The sequence below is a fragment of the Trachurus trachurus genome (genome assembly GCF_905171665.1).
Source record: "Trachurus trachurus genome assembly, chromosome: 17".
Taxonomy (NCBI): Eukaryota; Metazoa; Chordata; class Actinopteri; order Carangiformes; family Carangidae; genus Trachurus; species Trachurus trachurus.
The window spans coordinates 11,277,242-11,303,964 of NC_139900.1; the positions used below are offsets into that span (position 1 = coordinate 11,277,242).

At 39.6% G+C, this 26,723-nt stretch overlaps 3 protein-coding genes across 3 annotated transcripts in view; 2 read left to right on the plus strand and 1 right to left on the minus strand.

Annotated features, from left to right (window-relative positions):
• Window positions 1-421: 421 nt before the first annotated feature.
• On the plus strand, window positions 422-3,042 carry LOC311000481 (transmembrane protein 14C-like). The gene is made up of 5 exons (XM_083991207.1): window positions 422-456; window positions 650-753; window positions 2,288-2,389; window positions 2,486-2,573; window positions 2,693-3,042. Exons 2-5 carry the CDS (start codon window positions 678-680, stop codon window positions 2,748-2,750), a joined length of 324 nt encoding a protein of 107 aa, XP_083847333.1. The 5' UTR covers window positions 422-456; window positions 650-677; the 3' UTR covers window positions 2,751-3,042.
• A 214-nt stretch (window positions 3,043-3,256) lies between these two features.
• LOC311000139 (serine/threonine-protein kinase MAK-like) lies at window positions 3,257-13,544 on the minus strand (the record flags this gene model as incomplete). The annotated part of the gene is made up of 15 exons (XM_083990772.1): window positions 13,441-13,544; window positions 12,425-12,479; window positions 11,903-12,024; window positions 10,503-10,585; window positions 10,111-10,243; window positions 8,484-8,655; window positions 7,617-7,784; window positions 6,555-6,848; window positions 5,780-5,970; window positions 5,554-5,675; window positions 4,655-4,750; window positions 4,205-4,279; window positions 3,957-4,064; window positions 3,521-3,616; window positions 3,257-3,408 (listed from the first exon to the last, which is right to left on the minus strand). Exons 1-15 carry the CDS (start codon window positions 13,539-13,541, stop codon window positions 3,257-3,259), a joined length of 1,968 nt encoding a protein of 655 aa, XP_083846898.1. The 5' UTR covers window positions 13,542-13,544.
• Window positions 13,545-17,262: 3,718 nt separating this feature from the next.
• The window catches only part of gnal2 (guanine nucleotide binding protein (G protein), alpha activating activity polypeptide, olfactory type 2), a gene marked incomplete at its 5' end in the record, with an annotated part of 52,462 nt that continues 43,001 nt past the window's right edge, over window positions 17,263-26,723 (plus strand). Inside the window, one exon of the mRNA XM_083992210.1 lies at window positions 17,263-17,815. Coding sequence (XP_083848336.1) covers window positions 17,263-17,815 — 553 coding nt within the window. The remainder of the gene's footprint in view (window positions 17,816-26,723) is intronic.

Consider the following 26,723-nt stretch of genomic DNA (forward strand, 5'->3'; position numbering starts at 1 on the left):
TTTAACATAAAATACCTAATATTATTGAATGGCCCCATCACTAAAGTGTGGGAATAAAGGTTGAATTTAATATATATTAATACAAACTAGCACAACATTACTATTTATTGTACTGACAGAAATTAGCTTGGACACACTTTAAATCAGCACCTCTATAAAAACTATTTCAACACACACTGAACAACATTCGATCCTCCATGGACTATAAAAGCATATTATATCTTGTTTAAAGTGTATATCCGTTAAACAAGTTGTGTCCATCATGAGAAAAACATGAATGAATAAATGGAGAAATTATTAGTTGTCTTATCTATAAAATTTCAACGCAGAGATTCAGACATTTTTTCCTTTTATTGTGAAAACCGTTGTGTTTTGATTGCGCAGTAGACGTCTTTTATTTTGAAATTCTTTCAGATGACCCCGGAAGTGGAACCGTTCGGGAAGTTTGAGACTCAGGTATGAACAGAAAGAGTTTGTCTGTTTGTGTGTTTACATTTACAACTAAATTCTCGTCATTTTGTTGCACTTGTGTGTCATTGTGTCTCTGTATCTCTTTATTTGTAACAACTGACTTCTATCTAAGTTTCCTACACGGGAAAATGAATGAGTGTGAAATGTGAAATCCTGCTCTGCTCTTCATCTTCATCAGCTGCTGCAGGTGGTTTGTGTTTGTGGTCATGGCAGTGGACTGGCCTGGGTTCAGTTACGCTGCTCTGGTGACAGCAGGAGGACTCATCGGTTACTTCAAAGCAGGTGGGAAAAACATTTATCTTCATTATAAGGCAGCAGGTTTAATGTCAGTCCGGCAGAAACACAATGTAACTTCATTGTAAACCATCACATCAGACTGGTATTAATCACTTTTTTAAATATACTAAAAAAGGATCCAGAAGTTGTTTTTTAAAACATATAAATGTACTTTTTCTCCCATCCATGTGCAATCACAATCACAATCACAATTCAATGATCTGATTTAATTCTTTTTACATCATTCAATCTGTACAAACTGACTGTAAATGGCATGCAAATATTAAAGCAGATATCAGTGGAATGTTTTTGTTAATATAAGTCCTAAATAGTCCTATTTTCCGTCAGCAATCACTTAGGCCTACATGAAGTATTTCAGCCTAAACACGAGTCTCTCCGTCACTCTGCTCTGCTGTAACCCGAGGAGAAAATTTTCCTTGTGGGATACAAGTGTTATCCAATGAGGAGAGAGAACGGCATGAAAGGCCGTGAAGCTGATATCTGCTTTAAAGCAGATATCAGCTTCACGGCCGTTTCGGCTAATGCTGCGTTCAAGGCAGGCTTTTGAAACCGTAAGTTACAGCTTCAAGTCACAACTACGACTTGGTAGCGTTCCAGGTAACCCGTAGCTCGTGTTTTTACCATCCTGTTGTCTGTGAAAGTTCCCTATAACGGCCACTCGTAACTTCCGACCCGTGAACTCGTACCAGATCGAACTGGTATGACTTCACAGGAAGGAAAAACACAAAGTACGAGTTTCTTTGAACGCACCATGAGTTAGCAGCCCCCGCCCTTGTCAGGCATCAATTGGTCCTCGTGCTACGTCACCACATTCACGCGCATCCCTTGGCTGCACACACAGCCCTTCATGCCGTTCTCTCTCCTCATTGGATAACACTTGTATCCCACAAGGAAAATTTTCTCCTCGGGTTACAGCAGAGCAGAGTGACGGAGAGACTCGTGTTTAGGCTGAAATACTTCATGTAAGTGATTGCTGACGGAAAATAGGACTATTTAGGACTTATATTAACAAAAACATTCCACTGATATCTGCTTTAACAATGACAGGGTACATTTTTATATTTTGAATTTGGAGGCGTTGTATTATAATTGTTTTTGTATATATGTCTATGAAATGGAGCAGTGTTACACAGCAATTTCCACAACTGATTCTGATTCTGAAATATAGTATTAAAGTAAATGTACTTGTAAGTAAGTACGTTTTATTTATTATAGCGCTTTTCACAGATAAAATCACAAAGTGCTTTACAATAAAGTGCAAAGTGGCAAAATAAAGCAATTCAAATAACATATAAATACACATACACATTCAAAATATAAAGGTATACCAACATATTCGAGGCAACCAATCAACGAAAAGCTTGTTTAAACAACTGTGTAGTTACAGTCCAATCTTGACTGTACCAGATCTCGGACACTCGGATGTCATATAGTATTATATTTTTCTAGGTTTATATAAAGAGACAACCTAACACTTCATTTCAAAGTAAAAGCGTTGTGTGGTGTGTTTGCTCCCCAGGCAGCGTCACCTCTCTGGCAGCGGGGCTCCTGTTCGGCCTGTTGGCTGCAGTCGGCGCTTATCTGGCATCTCAAAATCCCAAGAATGTCTGGCTCTCGCTCGGTGAGCAAGTTTAGTTTGTTGAACTGTGACAGTCCGAGTGCAGCTTTCACAAACACATGACCGTCTGCCTCTCTGCCTCCACTGTGGAAAATGCAGGCACCTCGGGAACTCTGGCCGTCGTGATGGGACTGAGGTTTCTCAACTCCTGGAAGTTCATGCCGGCTGGTTTAATGACTTTAGCCAGGTGGGAGCAAACATTATTACCCCTCATTGTGACTTTTAATGTGTTTCCTGTTTTAAATTACTTGAGCATCTTTTTTTTTTTAACTACATCCTAATATAAAAGTTGTCGTCTCTTTTCAGTGGACTGATGCTGGCGAGGATCATAACTGGGATGATGAGGAGGCCGCACAAATCTTGAAAACACTTAAATGTTTTTCTTTTCTGTGTCTCTGTAAATATGTTGAACACGACAAATCAAACATTCCCCTCTGTGCAGCTTTAACAATTTGTTTTTAACCCGATTTTATAGGAAACTGTCATCTAAACAACTAAATATAGAACATTTTAGTTTGTAAAATCTATGGGACTGTGACTAAATAATCAATCATGATGATTGTGCAGCTTCGATTGAACCAGTTTGTGCAGAATATACTGTATATTTGATCTTTTTTATGTTGCTGAGAAATAAATACAATCACATAAATACAAAAGAGTACTACTTTAATTCATTTTTTAGTGTTATCATTTAAAAAAATACAGATAATAGGAGTCATGACTTACTTGTGCAACACTGAATGATATTTAATATCATGGAAAATAACATGGTAGCAGGAAATATTGCTGCAGCACGTCTCAATCTGAAGTCTGTGTTTCCTCTTCAAAGTGCAGTAGGAGTCTGTGGCAGAGTAGACGCACTCTGCTGTGCTACCGGTGACCTCCGTATTTGGCGGCCCAGTCGACTCGTCCGTGCACCGGTTGCGTGTTTGAGCTCCGCGATAAGGTTTTCTTCCCCGTGGAGCCGGTGCTGGACCCTGGGATCTGAGGATTCAGAGATCTGCTCCTCCATCTTTCATGATCTGAAATTGACACAATGATGAAGAAAAAGTGTTTTTAGGCAAAACTCAGAGAGCAACGTGAAGCTGCATTTCTTGTGCTTATGTTTTGTTCTGTTTTTTTGTTTTTTTTTACCTTCATTTGAGGGAGGCGGTTTATTTGAAGAGCTCTTGTTCTTGCACGTTTTGATTTTAGAGTCGATTCTCAAATCAGCAGCCGTGGACAGATCAACTACAAGATTCACAAAAGGAAAGAAAGATAAAGAAAAAACCCATCACACTTGGTTCTGAAGCTCAACAACAACAAAAACACTGAGTCTTTTCCAACTCCAGGGGGCGCTTCGCTACAGTGTGGTGGAAGATACAGTCAAAGGAGGCTTCTTCTTATGTTACATGTATTTTGTATTTTGAGTGTTTAAGTGACAGGAAACATAAAATAAAGGGCTAATAAGTCATTTCCCGATACCATCTGATTCACCAAAGCAGTCTTTGTATTTCAAGAATGAACTTGGGTATGTAACTTTTAAGTCAGCATGGATAAAAAGATCTCTATTAACTCTGCTGTCACTCACTAGCAAAGGCGGTTTCAATCGGCGCCAGTGTGATCCTGTTCCTCAGTGCTCCTGCTTCAGTCTGATGAAAAAGCGACATGTACGTCTTGGTTGGGTTGTTGAAGGAGTCTGGAAAAGACAAAGAAACTGATCAAGAAATTGACATAAACTATAAATACCCAAGTAAAACTCAAGTTGCACTCACAGTATGTGAGTTATTTTTTCCATCACTGCTGCCTCTTGCATTTACATGTGAGTTTGAGTGATACCTGTGGGAAGATCGAGATCCTCCAGGGTCTTCTCCCTTAGAGACGGCTTCTCCGTTAGTTTAGGAAGAGGAGCATCTACAAACGTCACAGCAGAGAGAGAAGAGGAGAGGAGGAGGAGGAGGAGGAGTGAGAGGAGGAGTGAAACCCCTGGAAAACACACTGAGCAAGAGGAGATATGATAAACCCTGAGGTCTGATGAACAGCAGGTGAGATGTTAAAGCAGAAAAGCAGCATGTGTTTTTTTTTTTTTGGTGAGACAAGTGATTTATGAATAATAAATGTTTCCTCACTGCGAGCATGAAAAGTACAAGAGAAGAACTAAAAACTGAATGTTTGTTACATCTTTACATGTCATAAAATATGACTAAGGGGACTGATAAACACTGAATTATAAAAATCTTATAACCTGTATGTGAAATTGTGAAATATTCACCCCAAACGTTTTCTGACCTTGCTGAAGGAGGAACTCCAGGCCCTGTCCTCTGTCCCGCAGGTTTCTGCCGCCCGCCTGGCTTCTTGTTGCAGAGCTGCTTCTTGGATTCACACCTGAAAGGTACCGACACAAAACACTGATGGATAATCCAGGTCTGATGAAACTCTGTCACACTTTGCTATTTAGATTTAGCACCTGCAGTATGAGAACCACATGTGGAAAGCTCGTACATCACTGGAGTTTTATAGTTGTTTGTATTAGAAAACATTGAAGGGATAGTAGCATTTTTTTAAGTGGGGTTGTATGATCTACAAATAGCCCCTAAGTACTTGGTCCAAATAAAAACTGTGTTTTTCCTGCACTTTGAAGGGCTGGAAAAAATTGTATTATACTGAACAATGGAACTGTGTTTTTTTTTTTTTGGTAAAACCTCTTTTAGGCCACGAAAATAGGCCGTTTCTTTGGGTCCGTTTACAACACTGTATGTTGTAAATCTCTGGGCAGGGCTATGGGCTGGCGTTGCTAACGGGAGGAGTGCAGAGAGTCTACTACTGCAATTAAAGTACTTAGGGGCTATTTGTAGATCATACAACCCCACTTTTAAAAAAAATGCTACTATCCCTTTAACACAGAAACTCAGACTGAGAGCTACATACAGCAACAACTAAGAGTCTGTTAATTCCCATCACTGTCCTCATTGTTTCGTTCTTGTCCTTTGATTTGTTGACAGTTTCCATTAGTTTTTAGTGTTTACAGTAAGTTAAGTTAGTGTTCTTTGTGAATGTAAACTAAACTCTCCTTGGGGAAGCCAAACTAAAAATTACACTGGGAACTGTTTTTACTCTTAGTCCTGAAGCTTTTGTCCTAAAGTCTCTCAGTAGATGTTGACTGGAGGGTTTGTTTTGTGTGTTTGTACCTGGCAGGTATCTGGACTGGCGGAGGTAGTGCTGCTTGGCCGACAGCGCTGTGGAGTCGGCTCTGTTCAGCCCGGTCTTGGTCTGTAACTTTGGGAGTGTATTGTTCTTTGGATCTGGGAATCTGGACCAAAAAAAAACAAAAAACAAAAACTGTTACTGTTTTTTCTTTCCCAAAACAAATCACAAAGACGTATTTATGTAAAAAAAAAAATTAGGCTCTCTAACCGACAGCTGTGCAGATCCAGCGTCCTGTCCGGCAAACAGCTGATGGTGGGTTTCTTGGAGATGGAAACTCCGGCGTCCGAGTCGTCGCCGTTGTCCCAGCTGTCGACCGACTTGAAGGAAGTCTGGCCCCATCGCCTCCGCCCCGTCCTGACTCTGGATACGGCGTTCTCTGCTCCGCTGGCTGCCGATTGCTGATGCAGAGAAAAGTGTGGAGATGGTTTTCATTATGCTAAAACTCTATGCCGGTCTATGGTCGATTTAAGAATATTCCAGAGGAGAATAGAGTATGTGAAATGTGTGAGTTAGATGAAGTAGAAGAAGAGTCTCATTTCCTTTTATATTGTACAAGTGGTTGTTTAATTTCAGTGTATTTAAGACTGCTAGTTTTATTTCTAAAGCCTGGAAAAGAAGACAGGAAAATTTGTTTAATTAATTTCTGATGATTCCCCTTGAACCTTAGCATTGTTTTCCTTTTCTGTTTTTGGACAATGGTTTTGAACCCCTGTTTGTTTTCTTATTTCTTTGATGTGTTGATGATGTGCTCTGTTTTCTTGGTGTCTGGGCATACAGAAGCATGCATGACACAATAATAAAAGTCATTCATTCATTCATTCATTCATTCATTCACTAAACTATATTCAGTGATGAACATTTATCTGGTGGAGAATCAAATCTCTGACGACTCGTCTAGAATTTATTCCATCATCATCATGGTGTGAATGAGGCTTTTGTGCTGTAGGCTGGATATCAGTAGCTGTAGCTGTGTGATACCTACAGTGTGCCAGCTCATTGTTTGCCTGTGTTTGACCAGGCTGAGAGGTTCCTGCTGCCCCGGTGTTGCTTGTCGTGTGCTTGCCTCCATGTTGTCCAGAGGAAGGCTGATCTCCTGTAGAGGCTGGTGCTGCGGAGATTCGCCGGCCGTCTGCAGCTCCACGTCCGTCCTACAGAGCGACAGAGGCTTCGGTTCTGCAGCCGCCTCGGACGTCTTAACCTGAGCCCTGTGATGCTCCGGGTACCTCAAAGAGGCGCCGAGCGCCTGGCCGACGTGGAAGTACGGATACCGCAGAGCCTGCAGGAGAAATGAGACAAACCGTAAAATGTTTTCAGTTGCAAATTTTCATATTCAAGTGTAAAATTTGGGATTAGGGTTAGTGAGAATCTTTCACCGCAGCATAAAACAACAGAGAAAAATACATCTAATTCACCAAATCTAAAAAATGAGAAGCATCTTAATCAGTGTTGGGCACGTAACTTTTAAAAAGTAATTAGTTATAGTTGCTCGTTAATTTCCAGAAAAAGTAACTGAGTTACCGCCTTATAAAAGTAACTAATTACCATGAAAAGTAACTATTTTGTTACTTTTCTTTCATGCTCAAATATGTCATATTACTTGGACCCAGTTACTGAAAGAAGTAGTGCCGTTAGTAACGCCGTAATTCCCATCACTAAATATATGAACAAACAAAAGCATAGGAATTAAGGCGAAGAATTCAAGTCATTAAGACAAGGAGCACATGACGTAACTTTTAAAGGACTAATGAGACAAACCATCGCTGCTTCTTTCCACACAGCGTACTGTGTCATTGTTGGGCTTCGTTAGTGGCTCATAAGTTTCACAACGATGCCTCCAGCATGTTCACAGTCAAGTCTGGTATTACAGTGACAGACAAGATAAGCTGATTGATTCCCACTTGGACCTCACACACTAAAAATAAGTGAACTCACTCACCAAAGGACCTGAGTGACCTCGCAGTGATCAGCAGTAATAACCCTAAAACCCCTTCTGACCCCGGTCTGACCTTTGTGTGCGTTTTGTTTATGTTCAAACGTCACGTACCTGAGCAGCACTCGGCCGTTTCTCGGGATCCCACTGCAGCATGTCTTTCATCAGCGCGACGGCGTCGTTGCTGGCGTTGGGGATCAGGGATTTGAGGCTGGTGGGGACACACTTTGGGAAGCGGAAGTTCATGGAGACGGCCAGGTTGTAGCCCTCAGGCCAGTCCGCCTGACGGAGGGAGGAAGAGGAGGACACGACGGTGAGGGTCGTCATACGTCGAGGTGGTGCAGGGCCGTTGTATAGGGGAGAAAGGTGATGATAATTCTAGGGGCCCAGCGCCCAGTGGGGCCCATAAAAAACCCCAGTAGTCTAATCTTTGTATGACTGATTTATTCTGCGTAAGACCCTGACTAATACTCAACATCTTTCCAAGAATATTTGTCTTATTTCTTGTCCAAATGTCTCATTTCTAGTCAAAACCAATCTCTTTCCACTTAAAATAAGACTCATTACCTAAAAATGAACTTTTTTTTAGATAATTTTCACTTAAATTCACAATAAATAGAAAATTCTGCCAGTGAAAGTAAGTTTTTTGTGCTTGTAATAAGGAAGAAAAACTTGCTCCACTATCAGATTTTTTTCTACTTATTCCAAGTGAAAATATGCTTGAAAGAAGTAAAAAAGTGTCTAAAAACAAGCTACTTTTAATATGATGTGTCTTAGTTTAAGTATAATGAGATTTGTTTTGACTAGAAATTACATTTTGACAAGAAATAAGACAAATATTCTTGGTAAGATACTTGGGTTTTTGCAGTGTAATGCTGCATTAGCATCAAAACAAAGAAGGCTAAATAAAAAACGATAATACATACGTAGTCTAAGAAAAAAAAAAAGGAAAAGTTAGGGACACCTGTTGCGTCGGCTCACCTTCGTCAGCGTCCCCAACACCTGGCAGATCTTGAAGATCTCGTCCACCTCGCTGTTGCCGGGGAACAGGGGTCTGAGGGTGTAGAGCTCCGCCATGATGCAGCCCACGGCCCAGATGTCGATGGGCGAGCTGTAGGAGCTGGACTTGAGCAGAACCTCTGGGGCTCGGTACCTGAACAGCAACAACATGTGGAGACTTTTATGGCACATCTGCATGTAGAGACTGAAAGGTATTCCTGTTTTTTTGTTGATCTGGTCACGTTTAACCAATGTTTGTGCCACTTACGAGCATTTAATCCAAGATACTGCATTGATTATCGAAGACAAAAAGAACTTTTATCAATAAACCCTGGGGTTGTCCATCTATCTACGGGTCAATGACATGATGCATCCCAATGTCAAGTGGTGTAACCAGTACATTTTCATAAAAATTTGACTATATGCAGGAAAATAAATCTGGACTCAAATGTGGAACAAATGTAATTCACTTCTTTTGCAATGCAACACTTTGTTTCTGGACCAATTTTACATAATTTGTCACATTATTCAGAGAAAAAGCAGATGATTTAGGATAAATCCTTCTCAGTGTTGCAACAATTCAATAAAATTCAAGTGTAGAAACACAGCAAAAAGTCTATTTCAATTTATGTTTTCAGAAGAAAGTATATGTTTTATAAGTTCACTTAAATCCACTGTAAGTGGATCAAATATTTAATATTATTTTGTGGTTTCACCATTTGACATTTTCAGGCCATTCAGTCTGACTTTTGTTAAAAAATGGTGCAAATGACATAAAACCATCCTGAATACAAAATCTACATTTTAACAAATCTGATGCTTTTAAAACGTTTATTTATTCATTCATTTATTTATTTCTTTTTATTCATTAAAAAATAATAATAATTTGTCACTGACCCTTACACTGTTTTATTCTTATCAGCCCAAGATTTTCAATATTCTCCTGAGGGATTCCTGTGTCCACTCCTCACAACGTCTTAAATATAAAATCAAAAAATTTAACAGCACTATTGATAATCCAGAGACTTTACTTAACTTTTATGAAGAAATAGGCTGAATTTTGCAGATTAACAGGTCCAGCATTTCCAGAAATTAGATGTTGCTGCTAATTTTAATTTTTTATTTTTCTGAATTCTGACAACAACAAATGATGGAGCGACCAAACGGCAAAAAAAACACGTGAACTGAAACCAGAAGCACCGGAGCAGCTCGAGAAGGAAACTTTTGGAAATAAAAACATGGACATACAGTAGAAGAGACTACGGCTGTACTTTGTTATCAAGATAAAGATCAACGTTGAACATGTGGGTTGAAGTGGAAGTTAATATGTAGCGTAAATAGAAGGTATCAGACGAATTAATCACAAACAGTGAGTGATTATCCACTGTCTAGTCTGTTTGTCTTCCTCTCTGTCCCCTGAATGGATTTGCCTCCCCCCTTGTCAGCACCAATTAAATCTTATAATCTTTTTAAAGGTACATGCTCAGTGATATTACAGCAGGAGTTACTGTGAGTCAAAAGATTTGGGTCAGACTGCACAACCGTGGCAGCTCATTATGTAGTACGTGCTTCACCTACAGGAATTATTATTGTTTAAAGTCAGTCTCACCATCTCGTGGACACGTAATCGGTGTACGGTGGCTGGGAGCGGATTTCCCTCGCCAGTCCAAAATCTGCAATCTTCACCAGCTCTGGGCCCATGCAGAGCAGGTTCTCCGGTTTCATATCACGGTGGAAATACCCTGAAAAACACGAGTGAGTCAAATGAAAACTGCATGTGCCGTTGCCGATATTTGTCCGTACTTGTAAACACAAATATGTACTGTACTACTGCCATCGCTACCACTACAACCAGGACGAGACTCTCTACTGATGCACATCGCACTTTTATGTTGAGTTAAAACATCTCAGGCACAAAAAAAAGAAAGAAATGTTTTAACCTGAACCTGACAAAACACAGTCAAGCCAAGCGTAGAGAAAAAGACAGGAGGAGTTTCTTACCGTGCTTATGCACAAACGCTAAGCCAGACAATATTTGGAACAGTATGTTCCTTATCTCATTTTCAGAAAACATCTTATCTTCCCTGGCAGCGGCAAAGTGGTAAAAGACAAAAAGAAAAGAAAGAGGGGATAAAGGAAAGGAGAAAAAAAACAAAACACTATGCAAACAATCATGCCTTATTGAAGTGGGACTAACACCAACACCCACGTGCACTAAAAACAGTGTTGGTTGTTCTTTTTCTCTGAGAAACAAAACTTTGTTCAGTTTAGGCTTTGGGGCCTCTCACACCTCCTCTTCCCGCTAAAGCACAAGAGAAGTGAGTCATTTGTAGTTAGAGAAAATCCTGATGCCTGATGTCTTATCAACTGTCCAGCATTTATATATACGTCTTGGGTTGATTAAAGGGATAGTTCAACATTTTGGCAAATTGGCCCATTGTCATAATCCCCTATAGTTTTAGGAATAGGTTCGTTACCTTTAATTGTCGATGCAAGCTATTTTTAGAACGGCCGAGCAGAGCTGTGAGCTGCTCAGAGCTATGCTACGGAGGCTAATGGGATTTCTTGGTTTCCCTCATCAAACTCATCAAATACACAATCCAACAACTCCACAACGCTCTGGTGGACAAGTTGTGACCTGCACATTCACCACGCTATGAGATAATAACAGAACGTTACCAGACAGAGTTGTTTTCGAAGTAAATACAGAGACTGCCCCAGGCGCACATCAGCTGTTTTGCATGAATTAATCTGGAAAACAACTCTGTCTGGAAACGTTCTGTTATTATCTCATAGCGTGGTGAACGTGTAGGTCACAACTTGTCCACCAGAGCGTTTTGGAGTTGTTGGATTGTGTATTTGATGAGTTTGATGAGGGAAACCAAGAAATCCCATTAGCCTCCGTAGCGTAGCTCTGAGCAGCTCGCGGCTCTGCTCCGCCGTTCTAAAAATAGCTTGCACCGATAATTAAAGGTAACGAACTTACTGCTTACTATAGCGATTATGGCAATGGGCCAATTTGCCAAAATGTTGAACTATGCCTTTACGTAAATACAGGTGGAGCTGACAGCTTGATAACACAGCATTCTATGAAAGAGAAAAAGATAGAAGTGGTAAATTGTTTTTATTTGTCTCTATCTGGACCATGAGAGGCCGTGCTGAAGTCACCTACCATGTTCATGAATAAAGAACAGTCCCTGTAATATCTGAAATGTCATGTTTCTGACGACTGACTCAGGGAACAACTTGTGTCTGCAAAAAAAAAAGCCAAGACTGACACATTATGACTCAAGCTGACCCAAATAGTTCTCACATTCCCACCGGTGATGAAAACACACATTATACATCAATGAAATAACCGTGCACATAATTTAAATAATGTAAGTCTGGCGTGTTGTTACCTTTCTTTCATGAGCTGGTAGAGGTTTTCTTTCATGTACTCAAAGACAAAGTAGAGGTGGTCGTTCTCCCTGATGACCTCCTTCAGTTTCACCACGTTGGTGTGGTTCAGCTTCTTCAGAGACTAATCACACAGTGAAATAAATCACCTTATCGTTTCAGTAAATCAGCTCAAATGAAATGCCCAAACATAATACACACAATAATCGTTCAAGCTGCCAAAATAATTTATCACACTGCCCACTGTCAATGTGTAAATTTAAAACTTTCCCACTCACAAGTAAAGTCATTTATCGTGGACGGCAGCTGAGCTGAAAACAACGTTTTGAAGTTGCAATTGTCCTCGTTTATACAGTAGTTTACAGCCAGGAAATGTATTCATTTATAGAAATTATGTCTTAATCTAGAAAGATGTTGCAAAACCTAGAAATTGGATTTTGCAAGTTAAATCGCTGGGGGTTTTAAATGACATTACTGTTACTGATTACACAGAGAAAACACATGATGACGACAATAATTCTCACCTTCACTTCTCGCAGATTCAAGCATTCGTCCCAAGAATAAAACTTCCTCTTCATCCTATTGAAAAAAATATATATTTTCATGAATATACTTTGATAAAGTCACACTGAGTGTCTTTCCTGTCTGGTCTGACACTTATAGGAAACTACAGTAAAGTAAAAATAAAATGTTTTTAAAGTTTTAATGAACATTGATATTTTGATTAAAATGAATACTTTGTCTTCTGACTTTAAAGATTTGCTTTGACATTTTAACCTTGTTTGGAAGGTCAGGTTAACCACTACACAACATGAATTCAGCTTTATGTTTTGAGGTGCTGGTGCCTCATTTGGAGGGTTTGGTTGTTATTCTGTCCTTTGCAGATTATTACTTTAAACATTTTCATCTACACCTCATTTACTGATGGCTGTGGTGCATTTAGGGGCAACTGGGTATCTTTCCGTTTTCACTGATATGTGTTTACAATCACATTAATTCACAAATACAGTGAATATGGGCTACACACAGAAACTACTGCTTTGTTGTTATTAAATAGTGTCTTAATATATTTTACATTGTGCATCATTATTTTCTTACCACTACACTTGCATAATACCTTTTGCCTACAAAGCGATAACAGTAATTTCACTCCTTTCACTGTCTTCAGTAAGAGCTTGCATCATAATCTTTTAGATATAATATCCACATATACTGTATATATTTAGAATGAAAGAGAGAAAATAAATAACTCTGACAGAACAATAACATCTTATAAACAGCTTGTACAATGACAGGAAACTTGCACCTTCAAAATGGACTGGTTATTTCAAGAGTTTATTTCCTGTAAAGATGCAAAAAATCTAAATCTGTTTTTTATTTTATCTTATTCAAGTGTTGCCATGAGAGGACACAACATGTTTGAGTCTACAGCCTTCGAAGCACGTTGCAGCAGCAGCCACTCAGGGTGTAATCAGCTTAACAGTTTGAGACAAAACACCAGTGTATATATATACATATATATATGTGTAGCTGCTCTCACCTCTTTATGGCCACCAGCTCCCCGGTGTCGTTGCTCTTGCCGAGGAGCACGCTGCCGTAGGTGCCGTCGCCCAGCTGCTTCAGAGTGGTGTAGCGGTTCATCGTCCACAGACAGCCCTGCCGCTCCTTCACTGGCACTGGGAAACCTGGACAGTCCAACACAGTCCAACAGTTGGTCATTGTTCGCAGCAAAGCAGCATCCCGCCACAGATCAAGGACTTCTCCTCCCTTTCCCTTTCCCTCTGGAGACGAGTCTGTCTGTCCTATACCTGTTGCACTGTGCCTCACCTTTCCTAAGATAAGCCTTGGCTGCAGACAGAGGTGATCCACCGTGAGGGGGAAAGGGATTAAAGTGGACATGAGCTTAAGGACGTGTGCCAGGAAACAGACTCACAAGAGAAGCAGGAGACGTGGTTTTACCGTATCAATCCACTGAGTAAGAGAGAACAGCCCTGACTGACACATTTTGTGGTTATACCTTCCTCTGTCCAACACAGTTAGATAGGACACACTTTAAGTGAGCCGGTGGTCTTGAATGATGTTGGTACTTTTGTAAAAACACTTCTAGCAACTTTTCCAAGCACATGTTTTGATGCCAAACATTGTGAATTAGTGGACAAAAATTTATCCTGGCTGTATCCTGAGGAAAACTTCATCCTACTCCAGTGTAATGGGATTGACCACCAAGTCACACAGGACTTTATGTATCTTTGTGTATTGATAATTGACAGAAAACTAGATCAGGAATTAAACTGGATAGTCCAAAGGATCATAAAGGATGAAACCACCACCAGGAATCCTTTATGAGCCATATCCAGTGGTTTTATTCAATGGCTATTAAATACATCTGCTCAACTTTTGGGCGCCCAGGTAGTGAAATCTTGGGTTGTGAGTGACAAACTTTGACTTGACTTTCACTGATTAATGTGGTAAATAAAACACTATTCTGTGATTATATAGATATCAATCTATATAGAAATTACACCAATTAACTGTATTGCATAGAGCAATCTCTGTTGCTGTGAGTCATTAACAGATTAAATCACAGCCCAGTCAGCCCGCAGCAGTGGTTCATATAATAATAAACCTTATGGTAATATTTCAATACGTTGTTTATGAGTGGACTGTTTTGGTAGTTTCATTGTATTGATAACTGACAGAAGATTAGATCAAGAGTCAAACTGTAGAGTGCAAAGGATCATATAGGGCTTAAACCACTATTACTGTAAATAAGGAATCCTTATAAAGCATATTTTATTTAATGGTTATTAAATACATCTGCTCAACTTTTGGGCGACCAGGTAGTGAAATCTTGGGTTGCGACAAACTTATTTTCACTGACTAATGTGGTAAATAAAACATTATTTTGTGATTATATAGATCTATACACCAATTAACTGTGTTGCATCTCTAGAGAAATCTCTGTTGCTGCATGCGAGTCATCACCAGGTTAAATCACAACCCAATAAGCCATCAGAACTGGTTCCTATAATAATAATATTAACAACCTTATTTAAATAAGTTTATTTAATGAGTCGACTGCGATAGTGTGGTAGTTTTATTTAATAAGGAGTTTTTGTTTGAGCAGCTCATGATTCAACTTGAACAGTCTAATAATTTCATCGCGTTGCTAAATAAACTGATTTTAGTGTAAGCTTAAAGTAGGACACAGGAGCTCGAGAGCAAACTAAAGCTCCTCATTTTCATCCAACAGACGGTTTTAATCAACAAAACGGTAAATAAAACAAAAAATAAAGTAATAATACCTACCTCAGGAGACATTTCCACACCGGTAAAGAGGAAGACGGTGAAGTGTTGAGAGATGCTGCTGCTGCTGCTGCTGCTGCGTCGTTTCCAAGGGCGGCTTCCTGTCTCCTAGGCAACGAGGACTGAGGCTTCCAAAATAAAATGAAATCAAATCGTCAAAGTGCAGGAAATACAAATATTAAAAACAACAAAAACATTGTGATATCTATACAGATCAAAAATATATAAGATGTAAGTTGATAATGTAAAAATGTGCTGAATTTATAACTCTAAAGACCAAATTTTGTATCAATTTTTAGGCATCTAGGCTACAACAAAACAAACTAACAAACAAAAAAACCTGTCAGATTCAGGTGTAAAAAGGAGAAAAAAAAGGCCAAAGTTTGTACTTGTTTTGTATCTGTACACAGATGTTGACAAAAAATAAAAATAAAATCAAAAAAACACTTCTTTCACAGTGTCTGTAAGAAGTTTTAGCCTACTTAAAACCCAGTGATGCTCTGTAAACCTGAGGCCCAAGCAGGTCTGGGGTAAGAGTGGTGATTTAGGATTATAGCTACTGTGAAAAGGTTGCAAATTTATATAAAGACTTATATTACTTTGTTCGATATTGTAAAAGGAATTACAAATTGTCTCTGAAAAAATTTACTAAAAGCCAAGTGATGCTCTGTTAACTTGAGGTAAGAGTGGAAATTTAGGCCTTGTATTATAATACTTTGCAAAATGTATATATATATATATATAGGCTATAAATAAGAAACAATTGGGACTTGTACGATTTTGTTCAATATGGAATAAGCCAATTAAATAAATATTATAGCTAATTGTTCATCTCTCGACATGCATTTTACAAGTGCTCCATCTAGTGGTTTACTTCTGTCCCTGCATGTGACTGATGATGAGTGGCTGGCTCCTGTAAACCTAGCTATGGGGTTCCCAACTTTTTCTGACCTTTGTGTAGCATCGTCTCACTCAGGAGGACCCCGATCTATTTAATATTTCATTCACATATTCATCCATGGCTATAAAACATCACTCTGTTGTTGGTTTTTGAGGAATGTTGGTTAGAGTAGGAGGAATTACTCTGGGGTTACAGATAGAGAGTAGATATATAGGTAAAATATTTTTTATATCTCAGACTGTATGTTTCATGCAGAGGTGAAATAGACTAAAGAATTTTTCTTAAGGAGCCAGTTGGGGGCCACTGTAAGGGTTCCTTAAAGGCCCCATAACTCACACTTTAGATGCTGATGACTTTAAAATTTGATCCTGTAGTCCTACATTATGAGACTTTTGAAAAAAAAAAAAAAAATGACACTTGGATAATGGAGTTGGAGTATTTTGTATAATAAATAAATTGTCAAAATCTTGAAATAAACATAGCCATATTAGCCCTGTGTATAACTCAGCCTTATTAAATCTGGATATCAGAATAAAGCTTAAATTATCTCACTGAAATGTGTATGTATGTATATATATATTTTAATAGGTTTGTGTGGGCAGCAAACGTTTTAAAGAGACGCGTAATGGGCCAAAGGAAGACACGCTATGTTATGCAATAATAAAGAGCAGGTTCCCTATCTACAGTGCAGTAGGTGTCTTTAGACATGCAGGCATGAAATGTGAGGAATGAAAATCATGACCAGCATTCTCGAAATGGCCATACTGTAGTAACATGACGTGCCGTGCATTGCACCTAACAACTGTGCAGTCAGATTGTTGTGTGTGTGCGCAGCGGATAGACGCGTTTTTTCTCCAAGGTTGTGCTTTTGGTTACTTACGGTAAGGTGGACCCGCAGTGTCCACTAAAGGATCAGGTGATCCACTAACTACGAAGCGAAGGCTGACTGGGGAAAATGCAAAATGACATATAGCAAATGTCGGAGCATAATTCATTCACATTTTCGGCTCAAAATCGGACTTAAATTGCACCGCTGGAGCTCCAATGTGACGATGGCTCGTTAGGGCTTGGTGGCGCGACTGCGATTTTTTTTTTTTTGTGTGGATATTTTTAATTTATGAAAAATCACATTCACAGACAAATATTGGTTTCAACATGGGGCTGTGCTACAGTTTGCGTCCCCGGCTCTTCGGGGACCTGAGCGGGTCTATCTCCAACGCTACCTCGGACTCGGACCAGCCTGCGGACGCCGCTGTGCCGAGCCGCGCCGGGGGAGCAGCGCGCCAGGAGGACACCACCACCACCGGGGGATGCGGGGAGACTTCGGCGCTACGCGGCCCCGGGGACCCTGCTAGGCTCCCGGCCGCCGGGGAGCAACAACACCGCCGTGGAGACACCGGCACCGACGGTGTTCTCATACAAAACGGAGGTGGCGGTGGAGGAGGTGGCGGAGGAGGAGGCAGCAGCGGCGGCGGCGGCGGCGGCGGTGGTAGTGGTGGTGGTGGTGGTAAGGGGACAGGGAAGGACCGCGGCCGACGCTTGCAGCTGCTGCAAAAGACTAGCACCCAAAAGCAGAAAAACTGGGACAAATTGCTGGTGGAGGAGAAGGAGGCCGAGAAGGAGGCGAAGAAAGTCAGTAAGAATATTGACAGGGCGCTGAAGGAGCTCAAACGGGAGTATAAACAGACGCATCGGCTGCTGCTGCTAGGTAAGGTCCACTAGTCCCTATGGTGTTGATGTTGTTGTTTGCTTTTGGACTACAAGGCGATTTTATTATTAGAAACCAAAAAAAAAAAAAAAAACGTACCGGCCTTTCCAGAAATTATGTCACACACACATACACACACATACACATACACACAGCCCTGGCGAAGGCCTATTTGCCACATCTGTTGGCTTGGCTTGGCTGTGAAGACTACCCCCTGCGGCTGTCAATGACAAACGATGAAGATGGACGTGTAGACTCCAGTGAGTGGGCCTGCTGTCCTGTCACTGCTGCTACATTTATACAGGCTTATGAGGGGATTTTGAGGAAGCCAATAAAAACTCAATGAAAACTCAAATAAATACTTCTATAATAATCCAGATTTACACAGGTTTCCACTTAGCTTTTGGCTACTGGGACGGGTTCACCTTCCTGGAAACTAAACTACTTCAGTAATTGGTGTAGTAGGAAGTAGTATAGCCAATTATGTTACAGTATTTATCTTCTTCAACTCATAACTGTAGGTCTGTGTTGTTGTATAATAAAGAAAACAGTAGCATAGTGTTGTATAAGGTCTTTTTTTTTTTATTAAGCCTTACAATACAAATATATAGAAAGACCATGTTTATTTTTAAATTAGCATATATAGGCTACTGTGGTATAGTGGAGTTGTAGTCCAGGCACTGACTAGCTACTGACTGGAAATGTATTAAAGTGTAGTGGCCCATAGTTAAATATAGTGCAGTAGAGTGGTGTGAGTGTGTGTGTGTATAGTGTAATGTAAAGTTAAGTAGGCTATAGTAGGTATACAAAGATACTTAGAGTAAACTTAGCTTTGCTTCCTGGTGTATGTTTGCTGTGTTACGTAGTATAGTAGGCCCTATGACCTGACCTGTTGGACGTCTGTCTGGCTGCAATAAAAATAGTCTTTTGATTGACTTATGTGGCACATTTACATTTGCTTTTTTTTTCATTACATAATCGAGCACCGTGGACTGGAGTGCCTGTATAGTGAGTGGCCTGTAGTGTTGTTGTATATGTAATACCTATAGGATATGGTTCAGCAGACCTCAGTATTCAGAGGTGCGGAAAAATCCTTTTTGCCACAGCGCAGTGTAGTGTAGTGTAGTGTAGTAGGCTACAGCTGCTTGTGGTGAAGCGGGGACAACAGAAAACAACAGCATTTTGACTAATGGTGTTACATGCACAGTGAGATGTTTCAGTAAATAGAGCACGATGTAGTACAGTGACCCGTGGTTTAGTGATGTAGAGTGCATTTTAGTATGGAAACATGTTAGAGACTATTTGGATTTTAGTTTCTGGGCCGTGTTTACCCTCAACACTAGTGTGGTGTAGTGTGGTGTGGTGTATTATGGTGTAGTTGTCTGTGGTGGTGGATCATGTCTTTTTACGGAACAACTATTTCAAGTGTTATGTAAGGTACAATTAAAAATAGCATTTTGTTTGACTATGACACATTAGAAGTCCTTTTTTTTCTCCGATAATGATAATAATAATAGCAGTAATAGTAAAGTGTGGTATACAGTAGTGTCTCATGTGCTGGAATAGTACAATAGAAAGTTCTCTAGTGTAGTATAGAGTAGTTTAACAGGCCTTATATGTACTTAAAGAGCCATTTTGATTCAGAAAATGACTCTACTGTAATTTCCAGTGGAGTGTTGTTGTAGTGTTGCGGATTATTACTTATAATAGTGTGACAAGTTGTCACATCCGTTCATGAAAAAGCCAATTGACTACAGCAAGTGTTACACATTTACAGCGAAGTTTTCAGTAAACACTCGTGATAACAGTATGTAAGAGCCCTTTGTAGTATACCACAATAAACAGCATAATTTAGGAGGTGCTAGATTAAATCATTGTATAAAGTTTGGAGTACAGACAAGACAACTCTTAGATAATGGAGAGACTGATTTTATTGCGTCAGTTTCAATGTCAACTTCAAAGCGTTTATTACTTTTTGTATTTATCAGTATCTGAAATAGAAGTTAAAAGAATCTCTTATAGCTCCAATACAATGGTGATCTGACCGGAGGTTGTTTTACAGAAGAGTTACAGCGAAACGATCACTGTTAGAGTCAAGTTTGATTTATTTGCATGCACATAAATCAGTTAGTGACCCAACTGAGGTCATTAGTTTTATTACGCGCTCCAGAGAAATGTAAGAATTACATGGAACCAGGCAGTGGTTGACAGTTTATGACGCATTCATTTACATTATATTAGATGTGTTTTAGCAACTACACACTGCTAAACACACATATATAGGCTCCAAAATGTAACTTCCACTTTTACAAATTTATCTCTACAGCTCCTTTTTAGTGTAAACAAACATTTAAGGTGACTTTACAACCGTAGATTTAGCTCAATCAATTGTTTTGTTATTATTATATACCACACATAAGATGTAGAATAACATAGACCTTCAGTTATCAAATACAATACAATAAAAAAGGTGAGGGAATAAGTTGTGACAGTCACACGTGTGACACTTTTGTATGTATTTGCTTTACTTTAAACAGTGCAATGCTTTATTACTCTGTATAATAAATGGCTACCAGTTTAATTTCCTGAGTAAACAGCCCTCACTAATTACACACAGGAAGAAATGGCTCATCCTAATGAAGTCACACAGGGAAGTGTCATACATTCTTCCATGAGCCACTGTTGACAGCCTTTACACCATGTGTGATCTGTGTTTTACTGTGAGTGGTTTCAGCATGTTGTTATTATGGGATTCAGGCGGCTTTCTCCACCGAGTCACAATTATTTTTGGGGAGATATCTGTCCCCGTGCACTCAGAAAACTATCCACAGGCCACTTTTGGGTTTTTCTTGAGAGGCCTTGGGGACTTTATACCCTGCAGGTCGGTCTCCTGTAGGACTCTTGTTGCATGCCAGAGGACTGAGGTGGTTTGTGTTCCTCTGAAAGTGGACACCTTTCAAATAGTGTTACATTTCAAGGCAACGTATGCTAGCTAATCTGGGTCACTTTATCTGTTTGTATTTGCTGCAGGTATTTAGCTGAGCCGCGATAGCCAAACGCGAGGAACTTCTTTTTTTTTTTTTTTATTCTAACAGTTTTTCCTGAATGAGCTGAGCTGCCACGTTAGGGTTGAGGAGCCGGAGCTGGGGTCCGTCACTTTCAGTCGTGTTTATAGCCACTTCAACTTTTGTGTTTCATCAGTGCTCTGTGGTATGACACGAGCTGACAGCTGATCGTTTTGAGCGAAGTTACGACTCTGTGGAAAAAATCTGCAGGATTCAGGGCATTTAGGGTTTGGGGTGGGGGGGGGGGGTGGGAAATGGCCCGTACAAGATATCAAGGAGAAAAGGTGTTTGCACTCTTGCTCACTGTCCAAAAAATCCTCTTTTCAGATGCGTAGGCCAACAAACATTTGAGAGCAACAGGAGGAAAAGGCTCGCACACTGATCAAAAATGGCAATGTCCTCCCGTACAAAATATCAAAATAATTTAGATTAAAGGTTTTGTATTGATTAGTTTGAAGGCTTTATAGGTGCAGAAATGATGCTATAGTGAAAACAGATGGGACGGTTACTTACTCACCTAATGTATTTCAGATCAGGTGCAGCAAACCTGCTGAATTAAAGCTTCTAAATCTGATACTTGTATATTAAATTAGCTATGTTGTTACAGTCAAGTTTTTTTTTTTTCACTTTACAAGACACAGAGTCTTATAACACAGTTAAGTTCATGTTAACAATAAGACAACTAGTCCACCTGCAGAAACTATGATGATCAATTGATTGTGTAAGTCCTCATTGAACAATAGAGCTTCATTCTGATGCAGTCACAGTTTATGATCTGATTATGACTTCCTGAAGTGAATCAGCTCCAACAACCTAAACCAAAAAAAAAAGAGAGACAAAAAACTTAATCGTTTCCAGCTTTTAAACCGCAAATATTTTGCAGTTAGTCGTCTTTACTAGTAAACAGTCAGATTCTCTGGAAATTGTCATGAGCATTTTCACTCAGTGAGTCAATTATGTGATGATGAAAATGCCCTCACTCACTTTTATATGTAACTCACACAGAGTTTCACAGAAATGAACCTTTCGGTGACTGTCCAGGCCTCTGGTATCTCCGTGCTGATCAAAATAAGGCCCTGTTGTGATGTGACGGGAAATCAAGCTTCCTTCAAACACACGAGTTTGTGTCTCAAACATGGGAAGTCGAGTACACGATATATTTAAAGTAGCTCGGAAGTCAGGGAAGATATCAGGAAAATTTCCACTAATTACGCCATGAATCACTGGAGTCACTGGAACAGAGGGTTATTATAAGACTCCTCCAGCCAACACAATAACATTTGTTAAGATGCCGTTGCCTGTAAAAATGCAGAAACAATAACAAAGTCGCCATGAAACGGGTTCGACCAGAAGACGACTCAGAAACTCTGGATTCTTTTAATAGAGTTCTTCAGACTTTATATTTTAGTCCATGAGCACAGGGATGGGAACTGGAAGGCGAGTTCCTATTATTTCTTGGAAAGGAAGTTACTTTATTGTTAGGTCTCTTGGATCAGATTCTGCACAGGGCCTGTGATAATATCTGTTACAGCTTTCCTAGATGTCCTTAACTGGCTGTTTCATATCTCAGCCTTATCAGCCTTCATGAGCCTGAACAACAGGCTCCTAACAATGTAGTACACTCCACACACAAGTGATCGCTGGAATCAGGTAGGCCATTAAATAGGTTGATGGAAGTCACAAGATTGTCATGTCTGGTCCGTGTGTGTGTGTGTTTTAACTTTGTCTTCTAAAGCCACTATCCTGCACCTGAAACCATATTTTTTTGGGGGGGAAAAGCTTACTCATCCACAGAGGCTGGCAGTGGGGAAGGTATAGCCCCGCCGGTCGGCCCTCCCTCCCCCCTTTAAATACAAGTGGAGTCGGGTTGAACTTTGCTTCTGTCTAAATGGGTTTTATCATTGACTTGACTTCATTGAACTTTGCTACTAACTGCACAGAGTTCCCAGTTAATGTAATGACCGACAGAAGGTACTGGAGTATGAATTATTGTCATGCTGATAGCAGGGCTTGCAATGTGAATCGTCTTGATACTCCAGTCAGCTAAATCGGAGTGAGCCACACCACATTAGAGAGGACATTGGACTGTGCTCTCTCTCTCTCTCTCTCTCTCTCTCTCTCTCTCTCTCTCTCTCTCTCTCTCCTGGTTTTGCTTACTGTATAATTCCTGCTTTATCAAGAGCCTCTGTCCCTCAAGAGACTGCTCTAAAGTTCTTTCCGGCCTCAGAGAGAGAGAGAGAGGAAAAAAAAAAAAAAAAAAAATTCAAGGAGCCTAATTTTAGCTGGATATCATTTGGACGTGTGCCCCGTTTTTACTGTACATGCTTCAATTACAGTCGGGGCTTGTAAATAAGTGTGGGAGATTTATACATAGAAAAGAGCTCGTACTTTTAAGTGTCAGTTATTCTTAGGTTTATTGTACCAGTTCACTGGCAGTTATAATCTTTTACCCTGTAACACATGTATTTGACTACATGTAATGTATTTTACTAAAGGCCAGTGGTTTTGCAGAGCCTCTGTTGTGTCTCTCCGAAATGCAGCTTTACATTGTCGAGAGTTGATAAGCAACTATATACAGTATATATACCAGAGAGAGGGAGGACGGCGGCGTGGTTAGGCGTTCTGCTGCTGCACAGGTTCACTACCGGCCTGGAAACACTAAAAATATCTTTGTCAGACTTTGAAAACAGAATATTTTTAGATTGTCTTATTGCTATGTTTACTTAGGAGGAAGATCTGAAAATGTCTCCGAACCCCTGCACACACACACACACACACACACACACACACACACACACACACACACACACACACACACACACACACACACACACACACACACACACACACACACACACACACACACACACACACACAAACATGCTGTCGGAGGAGTTAATAATGGAATATTTCTGCTCTTATTACCTACAAATGTTATATTAATGAGAGTTTAAAGCTTCCTCTACAGATGAGTTGTTTCTCTTTAAAAAAAAAAAAAAGTTTGACCGCTGGACACAAGATGTCGCCTGCTGTACTTCACTGTAAAGTACAGTCTCACATTACAGTTGTGTTATCTGTGTATTGGACCAAATCAGTTGTTTTATATATCTCACAACATCCTGCTCATATGTTATGGCGTCTTAAAGTCAGATTTAAGGGGGAGCACAGAGAGAAACTTTCCGCCCCCCTTCAGCAGTTGAATGTATAAAACTGCACATACAGCGAAGCTCAAATATCCAGGTGAAACAGGTATAACAATAAGCTAAAACAGAACTCCCATCTCCCTTTTTGAGCTGAGGGGAGCATTTAAAAAGAAATTTGACTGCTGAAAAAGGTCAAACCCTGACGAGTGCGCACACATCCTGTACGTCTGGTGGAGAGAAAGCCGTAGCGAGCTAAATATACATATCAGACACCACTTCCTAAAAAAAAAAGAAAAAAAAGAAAGAAAAAAAAAGATAATTTATGCAACAAAACCTGATTCTGTGTCATTCATGAGGAACTGACAGTAGTCCCAGCCATGTGTGCAGCGCTGCCTCTGGCCGCTAGAGGGCGATGTGGGCCAGTCACTTGTTTTGACCTTGCTCTCTGAGGTGGGGAGACTGGATTTTTTTTTCTTTTGGCAGGGGTGGGGTTGTGGTGCTACTATTTTCACACCACTATAGGTGAAGTGAGGGTTCCAGGCTCGATTTATTTGCATGCTGCACAACTTTGTTGCACTCATTTCACTACATGAAACTTGTATTTGCATTGTGTTTGCATAATGGACATAATAACAGCACACTCCTTGTTATATATGTTACACAACAATTCATTCATGGTTGTCTCATGCTATTGAGTGGACTATAAATGCATTTGTAATATAAGCATACAAGCACAGTGTGTATGTAATGATTGTTTTTGTCTTACCACAGTGCAGCACAGTGCAATTTAGCAAGTTAGCATTAGCTCAGTGTTTTTTTTTTTTTTTTTTTTCCTTTTAAAGGCCTCGGTTAAGTTTCACCAGTTGCTCTTGTGGCGGAGTCTTACAGTCAGTCATGTCAGTGCAACTGTCACCTGCAGATAACACAATGGTAGTCTAAATGGAAAGTGCAGTGCTGGATAGTGAGAAGTCAGAGCGTAACAAATCCACAACCCCATTTTGGTCTGGTGGAGAGGAAGCCACAGCAAGCTAAACATAAATGTCAGACAATACTCACAACAGCGACAGTTTTTCTATTTCCTCCTAAATGTCATGACCATAACTTCCATCGCCACCGCCACCACCAGACTTGCAGCACCGTACCTGTTCTGTGTTGTAGAGAGATGTTTTTAAAAAAAAATTTTTTTTTTTACAGCTTCATCGTATGTCACAAACGAATTATTTCTCAGTCTGGGACAATATAGAAAGTGTTATATAAGGATTTTTCAGAATGGAAGGTCCTGTAGTAGTGATCTGTAAGTGTAGTGAGGTGAGTTTTACAGCACTGAGTTGACAAAGTGGGGCCTGCTGGGTGGAATTGTTCAAAAATATCATTTATCTTTAACTTCACTTTTATTTACAGCGTGTGGAAGACAAGTATATTCACTGTAAGATTGACAATTCACATCATAATAAACAGTATTTTACTTTGTGAAAATGTATCCCTGCACTATCCCATAGTGATGACTGTATGGTGACCTGCTCCAACTGAATGTTTATTTTATTTATTTTTATTTCCCATAGTGCCACTACAGTTTTACAGTAAGATGATAGACTGTGTATGGCTCATTATTTTACAGTACAATGACATTTTGTGTGATCGAATCCAACTCACTTTTGTTGGGGATGCATAAGCAGTGGCTACCCTAACTTATTCGACTTAATATTTTCATTTTATGGTAGTTAATACTTCTACTTCACTACATTTCAAAGCAAGATGTTGTATATTTTACTCAAATACATTTATCTGCTAGCGTAAGTTAGTAATTACTTGATGCATTAAGATTTTACATATGGGTGCAATACAAAATATGATCTAGAAATACATTATAATGCATGATTACAGGTTAAGATTAGTCTTATTTGATCCTCATGGGGATATTTATAAGATAACATACAGTATGTACAGTAAATAAGATGACCTTCACCTCTTCCAGGCACAGCAACAAAGTAATGTACATGTCAGTATTGCAATAATTATAATACAGTGTTCAAATATGAAATATTAGAAAACATTTTACGGTAATGCATCATATATGTTGAATGCAGGACTGTAAATAAGTACATCTACCCAACCTTTCTTTTTAGCATTAGCAACTACAGCTTCCACATAAGTGTATTTGAGTACAGTACATGATAAATGAAGTGTAAAATGTGATTACGTATGTGACATATAGGCCCCTTAAAACTGTAACATGGTACAATACTGGAGTAAATGTACTCAGTTACTTTTTATCATGGACATTGGTTCAATATCAGTGTATAATGTTTAATATATATATATGGCCCATTGGATCCACTAATTTCCAGTACAGACAATTATGCTTTATTAACATGTTACAGTTACAATTTCTTCATGTACAACAAAGTTATGGTGGAAAGTAACTAAGTGCTTCTAACTGAGTACTGTATTTTGATCGGAAGTATTGTTTGTCCTCTACTTTTGTTCACGGCTACAGTTACTTTGCAGATTAAGATTTACACCAAAAACAATGCAATCAGTTTGGGGCAAGTTGATATGTTTTTCTTGACCTACTTTTGCAAATAGGTGATGTTGCAGTTGTAGTTTCTTTATACACAGTAAACTATAGTTGTGTGCAGTAACATTTACTCAAATACTGAATATAAGTATAATTTTGAGATATTTGGTCTTGGTCTATAT